General features: G+C 38.3%; 2 protein-coding genes across 2 annotated transcripts in view; both read left to right on the top strand.

Annotated features, from left to right (window-relative positions):
• LOC141685198 (lipid phosphate phosphatase epsilon 1, chloroplastic-like) overlaps nucleotides 1–3148 on the top strand; it is a 9075-nt gene extending 5927 nt beyond the window's left edge. The window contains exon 5 of the mRNA XM_074490315.1: nucleotides 3024–3148. Coding sequence (XP_074346416.1) covers nucleotides 3024–3148 — 125 coding nt within the window. The remainder of the gene's footprint in view (nucleotides 1–3023) is intronic.
• A 902-nt stretch (nucleotides 3149–4050) lies between these two features.
• Nucleotides 4051–5681, top strand: LOC141682639 (lipid phosphate phosphatase epsilon 1, chloroplastic-like). The gene is made up of 4 exons (XM_074487345.1): nucleotides 4051–4471; nucleotides 4672–4897; nucleotides 5058–5131; nucleotides 5295–5681. Exons 1-4 carry the CDS (start codon nucleotides 4169–4171, stop codon nucleotides 5520–5522), a joined length of 831 nt encoding a protein of 276 aa, XP_074343446.1. The 5' UTR covers nucleotides 4051–4168; the 3' UTR covers nucleotides 5523–5681.
• The last annotated feature ends 13513 nt before the right edge of the window (nucleotides 5682–19194 follow it).

The raw sequence follows: 19194 nt of genomic DNA, 5'->3' as shown, positions 1-19194 counted from the left end.
CCATCAAATTGCCCACCTTCTTAACTACTTCTCCACCATCAAAGAAACAGAAAAGGAAAATCAAATCAATACCTCCTCTAACCTCAATCAAATTCACTCGGAAGCCTAAGCCTAAGCTACAAGCCTCAAAGGATGATTATATTCACATTTGTGACATAAAGGAATTTTCAGACATTGAACTCTATCTGGATGAGCTGGAGGAAGTAAGGGAAATAGATGCCTACAGACAGCTTCCAGAAAAACTAGTGTTCAAATATAAAGGAAGTGGGGAAAGGACTTGGCCTCTTCACAGAATTCTGAATGAAGGCTATTCTACCTTTGTTAGAGTCTACTCAGTCATAAAAAGGGATTATGGTTTTACCAGGACTGCCAAAACTGAGATTCTCAACAAGATTGTCAGCATAAGGAAAACTTGGTGGGAGCCCAATGCCTTGCCTAGAACATTACTCATACCAGAGAGAGGAATTACAGTTCATAAATCACCTCATTGGTTGATGGAGTTCAGAGACAATAAACGGGTCAGAAGATTTTTCAGCTTTGAAGATCAGCTCAAGATTGCCAGTAATGAAACTCTCAAGGATATGCAATCTAAGTTGGACATCAATGAAGAAGATGAAGCTGAGTTCTACAGACAACTTCAACTCCAAATAGAGGAGAATGACAGGAGGCTAGGGAAGAAAACAAGGGATCAAAGGAAAAGAAATTAATCTGCTCAGGCTAAAGGAGCACCCTTGGAAACAATATAATTCTTCAATTCTATCTCAGTATACACACCTTTGCAGCACTTTTGAATTTGTACTTTATTTCAGTTCATATGTTTATTAAGTGTTTTGTTATCATCAAGTTAAACCCAAATTTATGCCTACAGTTCTAGTAGACATAAATAGGGGAAGATTGTTAGGAATATGTGTATTAGTTTGATGATAAGTTAAACAAAACACTTAAGTAGAAATCTAGTGTTTGTAGCCTCAACGGATAAGACCATTTTGGCTATCCGTTGAAAGAGTAGCTTTACTTAGAAATAAGTTTAGTATTGTAGCACATTTCATTCTCTGTACTTAAGTTGTAATTCTTAGATGTTGTGGGAAATTATCAGTCATATTGGCTACTAGTGGATATGCAAATAGGAGGGCTAATTGTAAATATTTCATGCCTTGTAATTTTGTATAAGTGAAGTAGTATCAACTGATATTAAAGGCCTTCAACGGATGAGAAACAAAGCTTCAACGAATGTCTCTAAAGTTTCAACGGATAACATCCATCAACGGATGAGTGCTTCAACGGATAAAGCTTCAACTGCTAATGCATCAACGGATAAAGCTTCAACGGATAAAACATCAACGGATGAAACCTTCAACGGATGCTTAGTTCAAATAGCAGTTGATAGTGACAATTCATAAGCTGACAGAGGCACATGGGTTGACAGAGACAAACTGGAATGTGGCAGCCTCTAGGAGGAATCAAGAAAATGCAGCATTTCTATTCTGGTGCAAACAAGGAAGTATTCAAATATTCATAGCTAAACCTAAATTGTATTGGATAGAGAAATGAAGAAGAAACATGTGAAGAATCTTTTAATTGTATTTTACAGTTTTGTCTTCACTTGTAAACTTGGTGATATATAAACCAAGTAGCAGCTAGTAATTAGATGGTGAATTTTCCAGAGCTGTTTAGAAATATCCAGAGAGAAAATCATCTAGTTTGTACTAGGACGCAACTGTGATTTAATTCTTTGAATCACAGATTTTCTGAAATAACACATCTCTGGTGAACCAACAAATCCACCAGAAAAGTTTTTAAGTCTGTTGTGTTCTTTACATTTGTGTTTGAATATATATCTGTCTGCATTAGCTGGAAGCAATTCACACACTTGTTCATCAAAACACATAAGCCTAGAAACTGCTCAAAACTTGAAAAAGTTTTAAGATTTACATTCAACCCCCCTTCTGTAAATCTCATTGAAAGTTCACTGGGAATAACATATATATATATATATATATATATATATATCCTAACCTGAGTCCCTACCTAAACCAGGCTCTAATACCATGTTAAGTAATCAGTCGTTGTAAAATTTTAAGATTTCAGAAAAAGACCCAAACATGATCTAATAACACATCAAATTTTATTTAAAATTCCTAACTTCAAAACAAATGTCACAGACACTGTTAAGAACCTTAGTTTTGGGATTAACTTAATGTTCAGGTTATATGTCAAGGCTCTAATTAAACACCGAGAACTCAAACAGTATAATTTGATCAAGGGTCTTACTCCAATGAGAACCCCATTATTGTGAGATATGAGATCTAATCCTATTCACTCATTTAAATACATCATATTGATCTTCACCATTCATTTAATATTTAATATTTAATTTTAATATTTTATTATCTTTTATCTACTTCAACCCCCCATTAACTACCATCACTCCCGGCGTCCACCATTTCCGGCCATCACCAACTCCGGCGACCACTAGAAAATCACCATTGTTAAACATAAAATCACCACCGTCAAATCAAAAATCACCACCGGAAAATTAAATATCACCATCTGCGCACTAAAAATCACCAACGAACAGTAAAATACACCACATCCTACCATAGTTTTCGGCCACCAGATCTAGCCACTGGTTCCATTCATAACTCTGATCACCAAATTTATAACAAAAATCACCTGATTACATGCGTGTACCACCACTATCGTCGTAAACATCAACGAAGCAACATCACTACTACCCCATACAACACCACCACACAATCATTACCACATCACCACCAACACTACCATCTGCAGATCGTCAATATATAACGAATCACCAAATACAACCCAAAATCACCAGAAAATGAAAATTAATCAATAAAAATTGAGAAAACACACCAAATTTTATTAAACATTATTGGCGGAACAAACCGGAAATGAAATAGTCAAAGCTAAAGTAGATCCATCAATCGATAAAAAAGAATTGAATTCGTCGAAGCTGGATATATGCTAATTGCCGAAAATCGTTATAAATTGATGAACAGTAGTCGAAAAATCGACGACCGGTGGTGGGGTTAGCGGGAACTCGGCAGTGGGATTGGTGGGATTACACAAAGAAAGAGACAGAGGTATGTGGGTGATAAAGAATAGTGATGGGGAGAAGGGGTGAGATGTAGACAGAGAGAGTCCGGCAGGAGGTGGTGGAGCAGCGGTGGTAATGGCGGATGAAAGGGACAGTGGGGGTGTTGATGTGAGAAATGAATTAAAGAAATTGGGTGAATAAGTGAGAGAAAGAGATGTATGGTTGGGATTAAAAGAAAAATAAAATATATATTATAAAATGGAGGATTTAGATTAGATCTCATATTTTATTTTAAGATGTGTTCTTATTTAAGCAACTCTCTCGTTTGATCAAAATAGATACTCCTTCTAAATCATTAGCTTGTTCTAGCTGGGATATAAATCAACATATGTACAAACAATACATCATCTAATTATGAACCATTTGTTTGTTTAGCAATTAAAGATATTTGAAATTTTAAGTATACAAGTGTATAATGAGTGATGAACTAAATTCGTGATATCAGAAATCAAATTCTAATCTTGTATCATTAATATTCATCAGTAGTTTGAAATTTATTTCATCCCTCAAATCAAACGACTTCTCTGAGCACTATGAATTTTTTTTTCCCTTTTCTACCGCTAAGAATGATAAAGAAAAAGTACTATGAAGGGTACTTCGAATAGAAATTTTGTAATTTATGTTAGCCCTTACATCTATAAATTTTTGGTTGTGCCATTCACAAGGAACTAAAATAATGTTTAAGTTTCAAGTGAATCCCATCCCCAGTGTGAAGTGTGAACTATATGCAATGTGTCAGCTATCACATTCTTTAGTCTCAACCGTGAAACATGCCAAACAGGAAAACACAACTAATTCATTTAATTTCAGGCTGAAGAATGAGAAAAAAACAGTAATTGGCACAATTATTAGGAAAGAAATTCAAAAAAGTACACCCAAAAGCCCAAAACATGTCTAATATATGTGACCATTGGAGTCACCGGAGATTGGCTACAAACTTCAACATGTTACACCTTGAATCTACATTTTTAAATTCTCTGGAATAAGTTGTAGAATATTATAGCAGTGTCTATATTACTAGTGATATTGTTAAAACCAATCAGAAACATGGTTGCTTCAACAGCCATTTTAAACAGACCTGCTATTGCTTCTGCCAGGTTTTCCTCTAGCACAAAAGTACACACAGTCGTTTCAAGATTTGGTAAAATAAATATACCTAAAAAATATGACTTGTCATTACAAAACGAAGTCAAGTATGAGACGAGTAGAATAAGCAACTACACTACAAGTTACGTCTCTAAAGACAGTAGTAGTCTGGAAGAAGGTTTTGGAGGTCATGAGAAGGAGGGTTTTGGTGCTAAGTTGGTTCCGTCTGAAATGAATCAACTCGAAGCTTTTCTCAATGATCTGGTTAGTGTCTTTTCTTCTAATTTTTAACCTGTCATAATAATATTCTACATTGAAATGTGTATATGTGTGCTTAATATAGAGGAGTGGTCTTCTTAATACAAAGATTGATTTAAAATGACATGATATGATTAAGATAACCTAATTTTAACTTGAAATAACTCTTGTATGATAACTTTTGAGTATAATTATTTGAAGTGTAGAGCAAGTGGCTCATGGTGGCACTCTTTTCTGTGGTCCTCCTTGTGAGGCATGATGTGAAAGCAATTTGGATAAGTATGGGTTCCATTCTGAATGTTGGACTTTCAATTGCTCTGAAGAGAATTTTTAAGCAGGAGCGACCTTCAACTGCCTCCAAATCGGACCCTGGAATGCCATCCTCACATGCACAGTCGTTATTCTACCTCTCCTTTGTCGTTATTCTGTCAAGTAAATTTATCTCTCTCCATCTTTTAATTTAGATTTAGGTATACATAGAAAATCACAATTTCAGCACAGATATACTCTTCATTCCAGAACATATGTATTATGGAACAGATGCACTTCACTTTGTCCCTAACTTTCTATTTTATATTGGTTGCTATTGCAGTGATGGACTGGCTTGGAATGAACATTTATACAACTGTTGTTGGTGGACTTGTATTGTTATTAGGTTCATACTTTGTACGTATCCTCTCAACTCTCTTAATACCCCATTGTTACTTAAATAAGTTTCAGCATACTTAGTATGTGCATGCATAATTCTGTTACTCATCAAAGACATGATCTTGTTAATCTGATCTTCACTCTTAAACAAATATATATATATATATCTACATTTTTGAAGGCACGGTTACGGGTTTCACAAGGATTTCACACTATGAGCCAAGTGACTGCTGGTGCAGTGGCGGGATCTGTATATGTGGGGCTGTGGTATTGGCTCTGGGATACAATTGTTTTTCCGGCATTTATCTGTAGTTTGTGGATTAGACTTGTTGTAGTTGTTGGAGGGGTTGGATGCATTCTGCGGTTTGTTGTATTCCTTGTTTATGACTGGATTGTGAAGGAGCATTAAACAGGGTATATCCAGGAAAGAGAGAGTTGTAAATTCTGAATGTATGGTAAGATGTTTGGAAACCTAGACTTGGCTTGGTTAAGCAGGATTCGGGGTCTTACAACAGCTTTAAGCCAGTGATTTCTGTCTATAGACTTAATGCACAAGCCATTTTCATTATCCAGACAAAATCATTAGTAAAATGTCTATAAAGTATATGTAACTAATGAATAAGTCATGCAAAACTAAATTCACTAAATTTGACATAAACTTGAGCAATGTAAAATGATGTGAATATAATGAAACAATTAAACGATGCAGAACAACTTTTATATGTACTGGAAACAATAAGCTGCTCAATGATGGTACCTAACTCTCGTCTACTACTTCCCGATCCCCCTGAGACATCTCTTAACTAAAATTATCCAGGTACTTCAGCCTGTCCCATAATCGAGTAATTTCAAAGTTCTTGGCCTCCATTTGAGCTTCTATTTCTGCCTAGGCCTTGGACTTGGCAATTTCTTTCCCAATTGACTTTGACTGCTGGACAGCTACTGGGTAAAATTAACTTTTTAGCAAAGTTCTTCAACAGGATCACCAACATAATATACTGATATGAATCCATGACTGCAGTACTAGTATTTCTTAACCAAAAAATAATAATTGCTCACTTTCGCAAGAAATAATTAATAGTAAAAGAAGATCGGAGACTAAAAAAATCTAGGAAACAGGAATACCAACAGGTAGAGCAATATCCAATCAGAATCACTGTTGGACAATTATTAAATCAGGTGATATAAGCAAAACATGACCCCTATGATTTTTTTTCGGGGGGGGGGGGGGCGAGGAGATTCTACTGCAAGGTAAAGTAATGCAGGGAATGAACAACTGAAAAGTGAATTTTTCTCAGGAGTAGCATAAAGAGCTAAAGAAATCTCACCAGACAGGCATTTCTCCTCTCCATCCCTGGCCCAAACACTATTTCTTCTCCTCTCCATTTGTGTCATAAGGATATTAATCGCCCCATCTAAGTTCTAATCAGGCAGACGGCTAACTCTCCTAACTTCCGAATCAACTATAAAGTTTTTATTCCTGCTAACATTTAATCCCAGTATCAGTTCTCCCAAGGATATTAACCGCCCCATCTAAGTTCGCATCAGGCAGACGGCTAATTCTCTCTACTTCTGAAATAACTAAAAAATTTCTTATCAGGAACATACTCTCCTGCTGACATTTTCTACCAACTTTTAATTTTCTAAAGACGAAAATACTACAAAGTAACCTGCACGAATACAGCTTAAATAAAAATATTAAGTAGGTCAATTAAGTTCAAATCATGCAGACGGCTAATTCTCACAAATTCCGATTCAAGTATAAAATTTCTTATCAGGAACATACTTTCTGCTTCCATTTGTCCGACCATTAAGTTTCATACCGATGCAGCAGGTCAGTTTATTAATGGTCAAAAGATACACCGGTGCCAGGGATCGAACTCGGGTCGAATCAAGTTTAAAGTTTCTTATCAGGAACATACTTTCTGCTGCCACTTTCTCCGACTATTAATTTCCTATTGACGAACATACTACAAAGTAAACTGCACTGATGCAGCTTAAAAAAAAGAAAGTAGGGGTCAGTTTATTAATGGTAAAAAAATAGCTGTCATTTGCTCCATCTATTAATTTTCTAGAGAAGAACATACTACAAAGTAAACTGCATGAGACGAACATACTACAAAGTAAACTGCATCGGAATACTTACCACTATACTACAATGACTTTGAATTGATAAAATATGTATAAATTGAAAATTAAATAATTGGATGATCAATGATGGTAAATAAATTGACAGCTAATCTCCAACAAGTGATTGTTGTCAACGAACTAACATCGGTTAATTTTATTTGATTTGATTGGTGAAAACCCTGAAATTGTCGTGTCGTGTTAACCCCTGATAGGATGATATGGCCACCTACAATAACGTGTTAGACCTATTGGCATAAACAACCGCCGATAATTGGTTGCATCAATGATCAATTGTTTGCCACGGACCTAGACCCAAGAAATTCTACCTTCAACAACCTCATTCCTCTGAAAAAACTCTAAAAATCCTAGTTCTTAATACTGACCCCTAATCGAGTACTTTCAAAGTTCTTAGCCTCCATTTGAGCATTATCATGCCCAGTCTTGGCAAATTCTTTCCCGATACACCAGGACAAATTGACTTTTTTGCTAAGCTATTTTACAATATCACTTACACCACTAGACCAATATCATCTCCAGGGCATCTCAAGCCAACGGCAGACAAATGTTTCCGGATCCTCATCCAATGGCTTCGCATATCCAGTGCTTCTTTTACAAGATGCCGCTCGGTTCCAACATCAGTCACAGGAAGCCAGGGTATAGACTCTAGGGGAAGAACTTAAAACAACAATGAAAAATATGCAAGTCAAAGTATCTGATATTGCAATAACAAACAATTATAATTGCCTAGATAATCAACTTTCACAATAATACTGTTAAAGATATGGTAGTATATCCAACTAAGCCATTCATGTTGTCTTTCCGGTTAAACCCTTCTCATAACATAAAACATTTGTGCTGAGGAGAAGTTTGGATACAAGGGGGATGCAGGAAGCATGAGTGCCAAAAAGCAGGACAATATTTAGAGAGAAAATAATTCACCTTCAAATGCATCATATATAGAATTACTGCAATAGTTGCGTGACCTAGAGGTTGCTCATTATTGCTTTTAGTGCTCATTGAGTCTTAAGGATCCATGAAATCATCTGACGCAACATTTTATTAATTATTAAGTGGAAAAAACTTCAAAGCATGTTATTCTCTGCCCTTGTTTTTCAAACAAAACTATTGTGTGATCAGTTGACAACATTAATAGAAACATACGATAATTTCTCTTAAGAAAGGAACTCTTGAGCCCAGACTTCTTCAAATTTCATTTGTAGGGAATGAACCAATGAAGGGAAAGAGGATAACGAATAAGGATTAGGGAAGAATTGGAAGAGGGTTGTAACATATATTGCTGGGGATGTCAGAGCAAACTGCCATTTCTGCTATCCATCCCTGGCCTATTTTCGCTAAAAGCAGGCGGGAATACTTACCACTATACTACAACGACCTTGTGATGAAACGTGAAATGACAAAACCTTCAAATCCCTGAGATATGAAGCCTAAGGCCGTCGAAATATGTACGCAGCACTTTAAATACGGTGTTGATTATACACATTAAAGATCAAAGCCTTTTAAAATTGATAAGAAATTGATGATCATCAAAATGAAGAATGAAGGGGCAAGGGGGTAGGCTTTTAAACTGCAACCTGTTTCTTCTCATCCTCGTCATCGTTCAGTCTTTGCTCTTTCCTTAGGCTTCTAAAATACAAGGAATAAGATGGCGTAAATTTTATAGTCTACTTGTTTTGTTCATTTTAAAAGTTAATTTGAAAGTTGTTTCAAAACAAAAAGTTAAATTGAAACTGAAACTACTCTATTTTTATTAAACTTATTACTTCCCTCTGGACCCATGTATCTATTACTCCCTCTCTCCCAAATATTTCTCTCCACTTTATCTTTTGGATATCTCATCTAATTTTTTACATTTTAAAACTTACCAAAAATAGTAAAAGTGTTCCACCACTCTCTCACTTTTTTTTCCTTTTCACACTATTTTTACTTCACCATCTCCTTTTTATACATTAAAAATCAATGGATCTGAGAACGGTTGGATAGCTCAAGTGGTTAAAGGTTTATCCTCTCTCGTCCCAAATCCTGGGTTCGATCATCGCTCATCCCGAAAAACAGATACTCATATGTAAGGATATAAGCCATATTTGTAAAAAAAAACAATGGATCTCACTAATTCACTCACTTTTCTTTTTGTTTTTCACTACTTTATACATATTTATTAATATCCGTACCCAAATCAAATATACACAATTGGCCGGGACAAAGGGAGTATAATTTATATATAGTAACTTACCGAAGTACGGATTCATTTAGTTTCTATATATTTTAATTAATATTATATATAAACTTAATGAAAAACAAATGTAAATAATTATATATTAAATTAATAATTATACAAATATTACTTAATTTAAATGTGTATAATATGTATAATTTTAAGATAAGATCGAATAGTACAAGACTTGTACTTGAACTATTAACTTTATTCTTAATTTTATAAATAATAATACATAAATGATTGTTGTTGGTGTAATCGAACCTAAATAATATAAATACTTGTTATTGGTGAAAAATATTTGTATTTTTATAAATATTAATATAAATATTTGTTATTTGAGTAAGGATAGTTTAGTATAAATAAAACTGCATCATTAACTTTTGTTGAAATATTTTATTAAAAATATTTAATTTGGAATTATTATTTTACCATTATTTTGATAAATATGAAATTATATATGTATTTTAATAAATATTTTAGAAAATATTGTCACCATTGAGAAACGTACCCATGACATATTTGTAAACATTAGTGATATCAAATAATTGAGCTAGACGCTGGATGTTAATGTTTATTAATAATATTAACTATTGAGTTTGAGACCTACGTTAGGGAAATATTTGATATGATCCCCGCCCTGAAGGAGTCAGGAATTTAGAGAATATTTCGAGTTTGGAATTGGAAATGAGAAAAAATATAAAAATAAATTGGGAATCAGTGTGAGGATTCTCATTCCCTATCCCAAATTATTATATTTAATATAAAATATATAATAATTTTTTGTATATTAATGAAAATAATATGAATAAATGTAATATCATAAATAAATATTAAGTATATGCATTTTCTTAAAAAAAACTTTAGTATACTATTTTTTATAGTAAAATATGATTAAATAAAAATAATTTTAATACAATATTTTATTATAAATATATTTCAATTAGAATTGCTATTTAAAATATTATATTAAATTTATATCATATTTATATGTCATTTTTCATTAAATTATTTTTTTTAAAATGAATTATACATATATATAAATAATTTTATTTAATTAAAAATATTTGAATATTCGATTACCAGAGGGTATCCCCGATCTCTGTTAGGGACGGGGATCAGGGAGTAAAATAGTCCTCATTCGAGGATCGGGGTGAGTTCGACGAATGAGTTAGGGTTCGGGGATCAGAGGCGGGGATAACACTTTCCGACTACAAAGTGACCCGATGCCCCTTCCCGGGTTCATCCTATATTTAATTTAATATGTATTATGATATTTTATACAAAATAAAATAATTTGAGACTTGGGTAATTAACTCACTCTATATAATAAGTCTACACTCATGGAAACAACATAATTATTATACCAAATTTTATCGGAAGCAATTATTTCAATATTACTATTTTACCTTTTTATTTTGATAAATATTAAAAGTTATTTCTGTTGTTGGGAATCAAAAAACAAAATCAATAATTGAGTTAGATCTAAAAGAAAAATTCAAAAACCCTATTTGCAAATCGAAGTTTTTGTTAATTTATATTATACAATTATAAGCGAAACATGATTCCGTTTGATCGATTGGTTAACACCTTCTAAAAAGTATGCTAACACCTTCCAAAACAAAATTTAAACAAATAAATTTTATTAAAAAAATAAAATCATGTATCTAATATAACTACAAATTTTATAATAAAATAATTAATAGATCAAGAAAAAATTAAAAAAAAATAATATTAAAAAAAAACAAATACCAAATCATCCACATACAACACTCATATTCAAGACTCCCACTTTTCTATAGGCTCTGCACCCGCGCAGCAAAACGACCTATATAGACTGTAGTAGTAGGACATCTTAAGATTTTAATTATCTAAATTTTGGATCCTTGAATAATACGATACATACAAAATAATACCTAAATATTTTAACTTCATTAATCTTAATTATATATATAATTTATATATATAATAATAAAATAATAAAATTACAAACATTGTAATGAGTCTGTGCAACACATGGGTTATAGGCATAGTATATATAATACTACGTGTTATGGATAAAAAACTAAGGTTATTATTTGCTGTATTTATTACTAAGATTCGGGAGCTCAAGGCCTTTAATGGCTGCTCTCGTGTATCGTAGCTTAATTCTGTCTTTCTCAATCTCCATCAAAATCTGACTTCTAGGAGCATTCAGCTTAGCGTATTCAGTGAACTTTTGCCCAGGTCCTCCCCTCTTGGGGGTCGAATCAGGGTTTTGTTCGGTTCTAGGATATTTGTCTTTTGCAATATATTCTAAATCAGTTTTCCGCTTCTTGCCTCCAGTGGGCTCATTACTTCCTACGGTCTTCCTCATGCTTTCTTCAACTTTGATATACTTCCCTGCCCCCATTCTAATTATGAGACTTGCCCACCAAGTCTCCTATACCAAGTCCAATTCAAGGACTCCCAACATCTATATAAGGGGCCTCACCCCACAAATCAGAACTACGTTTTTTGGCTTGATTCTCTAATTCACAGAGGTACGTAGGCATCTCGTAAAGGCAGAATTAAGCTACGATACACGAGAGCAGCCATTAAAGGCCTTGAGCTCCCGAATCTTAGTAATAAATACAGCAAATAATAACCTTAGTTTTTTATCCATAACATTTGGCGCCGTCTGTGGGACAGCACAACAACAACCATGGCGAGAACACGGAGAACAATTAGAGCTCTGGAGGAAGGAACACCATCAGGGACAACTCAGGTGATTTCGTCAACCGTGGAGATTCCTCCCCACTCAACTTATGCATCTGCTCAAGGGGAAGCCCAGACAGGGGCAACTCAACCTCAGCCACAAGGGACAACTCCCCCGACTATTCAAGGTACGAATCCTCAAGTTCAACAAGTACATATACCTGTGAATTCTCGACCCGTCGGGTATGAATATTCAACTATTGTTACTACTAACCCCCCTTATGGGATGCCCCTTCACCCTGAGGTTGGAGGAAGCGGATATGCTGGGCGAAGCGAAGCACGAGGGCAGTCGCCCCCCTATATACGAGGTTTGGGTCCTATCCCTGAGGATCGGGAATTTTCTGGTCCTTACACTGAGAGAGACTCCGAATCTTCGGATGATGAAGTGGCCCCGAGAAGGAGGCGTCCTGGAAAAGAGCCAATGGCCGATGGAAGGCAACGCCCCCAAAGCACCCCAGGGGCGAATCCCCAAGAAGTGCAGGAAAGGATCAGGGCTCATGAGGCTGAAATCCAAAGGCTGAGGCGTGATTTGGAGGCTCACCAGGCCACCAGACCCCAGATACCTCCTAGGGGGAGAAATCCTCCTCTTGTCATAGACCTGGATGGTCCGGTACGAAGAAGGGCTGCTGTCCCAAGAACTGATCCAAGCAATCTCCTTCCCCTTGGAGATCCTGATGATCCAACTCCACCCTTCACAGAAGAGATAATGAATGCCCATATCTCAAGGAAATTCAAGGTGCCCACTATCAAAGCCTATGATGGCACGGGAGACCCCGCTAATCATCTTAGAACATTCTCTAATGCACTGCTGCTGCAACCCGTGAATGATGCTATAAAGTGTCGGGCCTTCCCTCAAACCCTGTCGGGTATGGCTCAAAGATGGTACAGTCGTCTGCCCCCAAATTCTATTGGATCGTTCAGAGAATTAAGTCAGGCTTTTATTAAGCAATTCATCAGTGGAAGAGTCCATGAGAAAAGTTCAGCATCTCTTATGAGTCTTGTGCAGGGAGCTAAGGAATCCTTGAGAGATTACCTGAATCGTTTCACAAAGGAGGCTTTAAAAGTCCCGGACCTTGATGATAAGGTAGCCATGATAGCACTGCAACAAGGCACTAGGGATGAGTTTTTTAAGATGTCCTTGGCCAAACGCCCCCCTGAAAGCATGTTGCAGCTCCAGGAGAGGGCAGGGAAGTATATCAAAGTTGAAGAAAGCATGAGGAAGACCGTAGGAAGTAATGAGCCCACTGGAGGCAAGAAGCGGAAAACTGATTTAGAATATATTGCAAAAGACAAATATCCTAGAACCGAACAAAACCCTGATTCAACCCCCAAGAGGGGAGGACCTGGGCTAAAGTTCACTGAATACGCTAAACTGAATGCTCCTAGAAGTCAGATTTTGATGGAGATTGAGAAAGACAGAGATATTCGCTGGCCTAAGCCCTTGAAGGCTGATCCCGCCAAGCTAGATAAGGGCAAGTATTGCAGGTTTCACAAAGATGTTGGCCATGACACCGATGAGTGTAGGCAATTGAAAGATGAAATTGAGTTTTTGATTCGAAAAGGAAGATTGAACAAGTATACTGGAGATGGAGGGGACAGAAATAATAATGGAAGGAAGAACTTTGAAGATCGTAGGAGGGACCAAGACGATCAGGGGCGGAATCCCCAACCTAGAGGGCCGGTTATAAATGCAATTTTTGGAGGACCGCGACGCCTTCGAGGGCCTGTGATAAACACGATCTTTGGAGGTCCAACTGCTGCTGGATTGTCCAAAAATTCCAGAAAGGCATATACTAGGGAGGTTATGCATATTGTTGGAGAAGCCCCGAAGAGGGCCAGGACAGAAGTAACATTGGCTTTTGATGATTCCGACCTAGAGGGTGTGAAGTTTCCCCATGACGACCCGCTGGTCATAACACCGATAATAGGAAATAGCCCGGTTAAGAGGGTCCTTGTGGATAATGGTGCTTCTGTGGATATCTTGCTCCACGACACCTTTCTAAGAATGGGGTATAACGACTCCCAGTTGACACCAACCGACATGCCGATATATGGATTTGCTGGAGTAGAATGTCCTGTGGAAGGGATAATCAAATTACCGACCACCATAGGTACGGAACCAAGGCAAGCAACGCAGATGCTGGATTTCGTGGTGATAAAGGCTAGTTCAACTTATAATGCTATCATGGGGAGAACAGGGATACATGCCTTCAAGGCAGTCCCCTCTTCCTACCATTCAGTCATGAAGTTTCCCACCCGAAACGGGATTGGAGAAGAGAGAGGAGATCAAAAAATGGCTAGAAGCTGTTATGTGGCCTCTTTGAGGGCAGATGGAGTCGGGGGGCAGGTTCTTCCTATTGAAGATATGGATGTTCGAGAAAATGATGAGAATAGAGGAAGGCCAGCAGAAGAATTGTTTCGGTTCCTTTAGACCCCGAGAATCCTGAGAATATGACTTTCATTGGAGCCACATTAAAGGAGCCCCTTAGAGGGAAGTTAGTGAAATTTTTGCAAGAAAATAGTGATGTGTTTGCATGTTCAGCAGCTGATATGCCAGGCATAGACCCGATGTTAATTACTCACAAGCTAAACGTGGATCCAAGCCGGAAGACAGTGAAACAAAAGAAAAGAAATTTTGCCCCGGAAAGACAAGAGGCTATAAAACAGGAAGTAGAAAAGCTCTTAGAGGCTGGTTTTATTGAGGAGATTCAATTTCCGGAGTGGTTAGCAAACCCTGTAATGGTGAAGAAGGCTAATGGAAAGTGGAGGATGTGTATAGACTTCACTGATCTGAATGATGCATGCCCCAAAGACTGTTTTCCGCTGCCTAGAATTGACACTTTGATTGATGCCACTGCTGGACATGAGATGCTGAGTTTCATGGATGGATTTAGCGGATACAACCAGATCAAAATGCATAAGGATGACATTCCAAAGGTATCATTTATCACTGACTTTGGTGTTTAGTGTTATCTTGTTATGGCGTTTGGTCTTAAGAATGCAGAAGCCACCTATCAAAGGTTGGTGAATAGAATTTTTAAGGATCTTATTTGTAAGACTATGGAAGTCTATATTGATGACATGTTAGTCAAGAGTCTAGTAAAGACTGATCATATAGCCCATTTAAGGGAAGCTTTTGAGGTCCTGAGGTACCACAAGATGATGTTGAATCCTACGAAGTGTGCTTTCGGAGTAGGATCTGGAAAATTCTTGGGACTGATGGTCTCAAAGAGGGGAATTGAGGCTAACCCGGATAAAATAAAGGCAATCCTGGACATGGAACCACCAAAAACTGTTAAGGATGTTCAGAAGCTTACATGAAGGGTTGCTGCGCTAGAACGATTCATCTCCAAGTCGGGGGACAAGTGTTTGTCATTCTTCAAATCGCTAAAGAGCATCAAAGACTTTGTATGGAGTGAGGAAAACCAGAAGGCATTTGAAGAGTTAAAGAAGTATATGGCCCAGGCCCCGTTGTTGGCCAAGCTAGTTCTGAGTGAAATTTTATTCTTGTACTTGGTTGTTTCAGAGAGCGCCTTGAGCGCGGTGTTGGTTAAGGAAGAACTGAAAGTCCAGAAACCCGTATACTATGTCAGCAAAATTTTGCATGGTGCTGAGTTAAATTATTCAACTATTGAGAAATTCGCTTTAGCCTTGGTAATGGCTTCAAGAAAGCTGCGTCCTTATTTTCAAGCTCCCCAGATTGAAGTGCTAACAAATCAGCCACTGAGAAATATCATTCACAGTCCCAAGGCAAGTGGGAGACTGATTAAGTGGGCAATAGAGTTGGGAGAGTTCGATCTCAAGTATAAGCCACGTACGGCTATAAAAGCCCAGGCACTAGCTGACTTCGTGGTGGAATGTACCATACCCAACCAAGAAGTCGGGGGGTAGGAAGATACAGATACCATACCTCAAGACAAGGGAGTCGACAATGGGGACAGGGAGAAGGATGATAAGGAGAAAGAATATTGGGTTCTCTATTTTGATGGAGCATCAAAAACAAATTCCAGTGGAGCAGGGTTGGTTTTGCAAAGCCCTGATGGATTCTTAATTGAGTATGCTATGAAGCTAGACTTCCCAACCACAAATAATGAGGCAGAGTATGAAGCCCTGATTGCTGGCTTTGGTCTAGCTGGGACACTTAGAGTCAAAAACTTAAAGGTCCGTGGAGACTCGAAGCTGATCATATCCCAGGTAAAGGGAGAATTTGAGGCAAGGGATGATACGATGGCTAAGTATGTTCGCCTAGTAAGGGTTGTGATGACCCAATTTAATGAATGCCATGTTGAACACATTCCAAGGGAAGAAAATGCTAAAGCAGATGCGCTATCAAAGTTTGCTTCATCTGAGATTGAAGAAAGTTCAGGAAGTGTGTACTTCCGTGTTTTGAAGACACGAAGCATAGATGTTAAGCTTGTGGCTCCCATAGGCTTGGGGACATCATGGATTGATCTCATCAAGGCTCACATTCAGACCGGTTGGTTGCCAAGCGATGCAACTGAGGCACGGAAGTTAACTATTCAAGCACTAAGGTACTCCTTGATAGATGGAATTCTGTATAAGAGATCTTTCGTGGTTCCTTACTTGAGGTGTCTCAGGCCCGACGAGGCACGCTTAGCTCTTGAGGAAGTGCGTGAAGGTATTTGTGGGCAACACTTGGGGGGCAGGGCCTTGGCTCATAAGATAACCCGTTTAGGCTTCTATTGGCCAGAAATGATGGCTGATGCCAAAAAATATGTGAAGAAGTGTGATCGCTGTCAGAAGTATGCACCAGTTGTTAGACAACCCCCCGAGATGCTGACCTCTATCAACTCGCCTATTCCCTTCGCCATGTGGGGGATGGATATTCTAGGGCCTTTTCCTATGGCCACGGCACAAAGGAAATTTCTGATTGTAGCCATTGATTATTTCACCAAGTGGATCGAAGCCAAACCCTTGGCCAAAATCACAACTAAGCAGGTTGCACAATTCCTATGGGAAAACATTATGTGCCGATATGGAATTCCCCGTATCCTCGTCACTGACAATGGAACACAATTCAACAATGAGGAATTCAAGAAGTATTGTGAAGAAAATGAAATTGAGTTACGATTCACCTCTGTGGCTCACCCGCAAGCCAATGGGCAAGCAGAGGTAGCAAATCGGATAATCCTGGATGGACTAAAGAAGAGGATCGAGAAGTCAAGAAATAATTGGGTGGATGAGATACTTCCAATATTATGGGCCTACAGGACTACCTATAGAGTCACGATAGGAGCAACTCCCTTCATGTTGGCATATGGGGCAGAAGCAGTAGTTCCAGTAGAGATATCACATTCCTCTCCAAGGATTCAGGCTTTCAATGCAGAAGAAAATGAGGAAGGGCAGAGGTTAGCCCTGGATTTAATCGATGAAGTGCGAGATAAAGCACATGCAAAGATAGTAGAATATCAGAAAAAGGCTTCATTCTACTACAACCTAAGGGTTAAAGAGAGGTTTTTCAAACAAGGTGACCTAGTCTTGAGAAAAATAGAGGCTTCTGGTGTCGGACAGAAAGGAAAGCTTGCCCCGAATTGGGAAGGGCCGTACAGAGTCAAGAGCGTTCAGGGTAGAGGAACCTACAAGCTGGAAACTATGGAAGGTTTTGAAGTCCCGAGGACCTGGCATGCACAAAACCTGAAGGTTTACTACGTGTAAGATAGGCGAAGTACGATTCTCACTTGTCATTGTGACAAGTAGGTTTAAAAGCACCTTGAAGCTTTGCTTGCGTAGGATTTTATATTCCAGTAGAATTTATATTATCTAGTTATTGTTGATTAGGGTCGAACCCATGCTGTGTAAGGTTTTGGAAAACCAGACTTCATATTAAAGAGTTTGAAATTATTTCTATCTAAGGATGTTTAAAGTTCAAATGCGTATTAAGATTATAAAGTTAAAACAGAAAGAGGCAAGAAAAGCAACATATGAAATATAACCCCGAAGGGTAACAAGTTTAGATATGAATAAAGTTCAAAAAGAAGATATACAAAAAGTTAGGCCTTGGAAGGCTGAGATTCCTCAGAACCACTATCCGAAGTCTCCTCGGAAGTCTCAGTCGTTCCTTCGGACGTCTCGGTTGTCCCCTCCGAAGTCCCTGTAGAAGTTCCCTCTACAGGAGATGCTGGCTGTTGAGGCGCTGCTTTTGGAGGCTCTTCCACCCTGGCCTTCTTAGCGACAGGCTCAAACTCCTCTTCGGAAGAATCTTCCTCCTCTCCGTCCTTGATCATAACAGTGAGCTTCTCAGTAACACCTCCAAGCTCTGGAACCCGCACAGGGCAAGGAAAGGGGGACTGCTCAAGGACCTCTGGAAACTCATCCTGGATGGCCTCCACAGCAGCATCCCAGCCCTCTTTATAGCTAACTGGGTGAAGAAGGGCATCATGCTCCACTATCAAGTCCTTGAATTCTTGGGTGTCCATCCAGCCATCAAAGGCTTTGTCCTTCTGCGCCTTCAGAATGACATTTTCGGCCCGGGCCGTCTCCAGGTCAGAAGTGGAAGAGGCCAGTTGAGCTTCAAGGGCCTCTATTTTTTGGTTGGCCTCCTCCAACTTCTTGTTGGCATCTTCCAGGCCAACCTTCCAAGCCTTAGCTTGGTGAATTGCCCCTTGGAAATGGGCGTTAGCCTGCAAGAGAAACAGCGAAAGTTTAGAAAAGAAACATGGAAAGATAAGTACGAAGGGCATAAGTGAAGGACGTACCGTCGCCAGAGCCTGGGCTCCGAATAGCTCATTCCCCTCTAAGTCCTGTTGAAGGACAAAATCTTGATAATCCACCGGGGAGATGGAATGCTTAGACCATTCCTTGGACAGCGCCGTGCTGCCCACAATTGAGTCCTTGCCCCGGATCCCCTAAGCAGGTTGAAAATAGGCCCCTGGCCTCTGCTTGGTGCGCAGAACTTGGCTGGGGCCTTCCTCATCTGGCTCCGTTGCCTGAAGAAGGAACTCGGGGAAGCGGTCACCCAGTC

Source organism: Apium graveolens, chromosome 9 (assembly GCF_009905375.1).
Source record: "Apium graveolens cultivar Ventura chromosome 9, ASM990537v1, whole genome shotgun sequence".
Taxonomy (NCBI): Eukaryota; Viridiplantae; Streptophyta; class Magnoliopsida; order Apiales; family Apiaceae; genus Apium; species Apium graveolens.
This window is presented reverse-complemented; position numbering and strand designations above follow the sequence as displayed.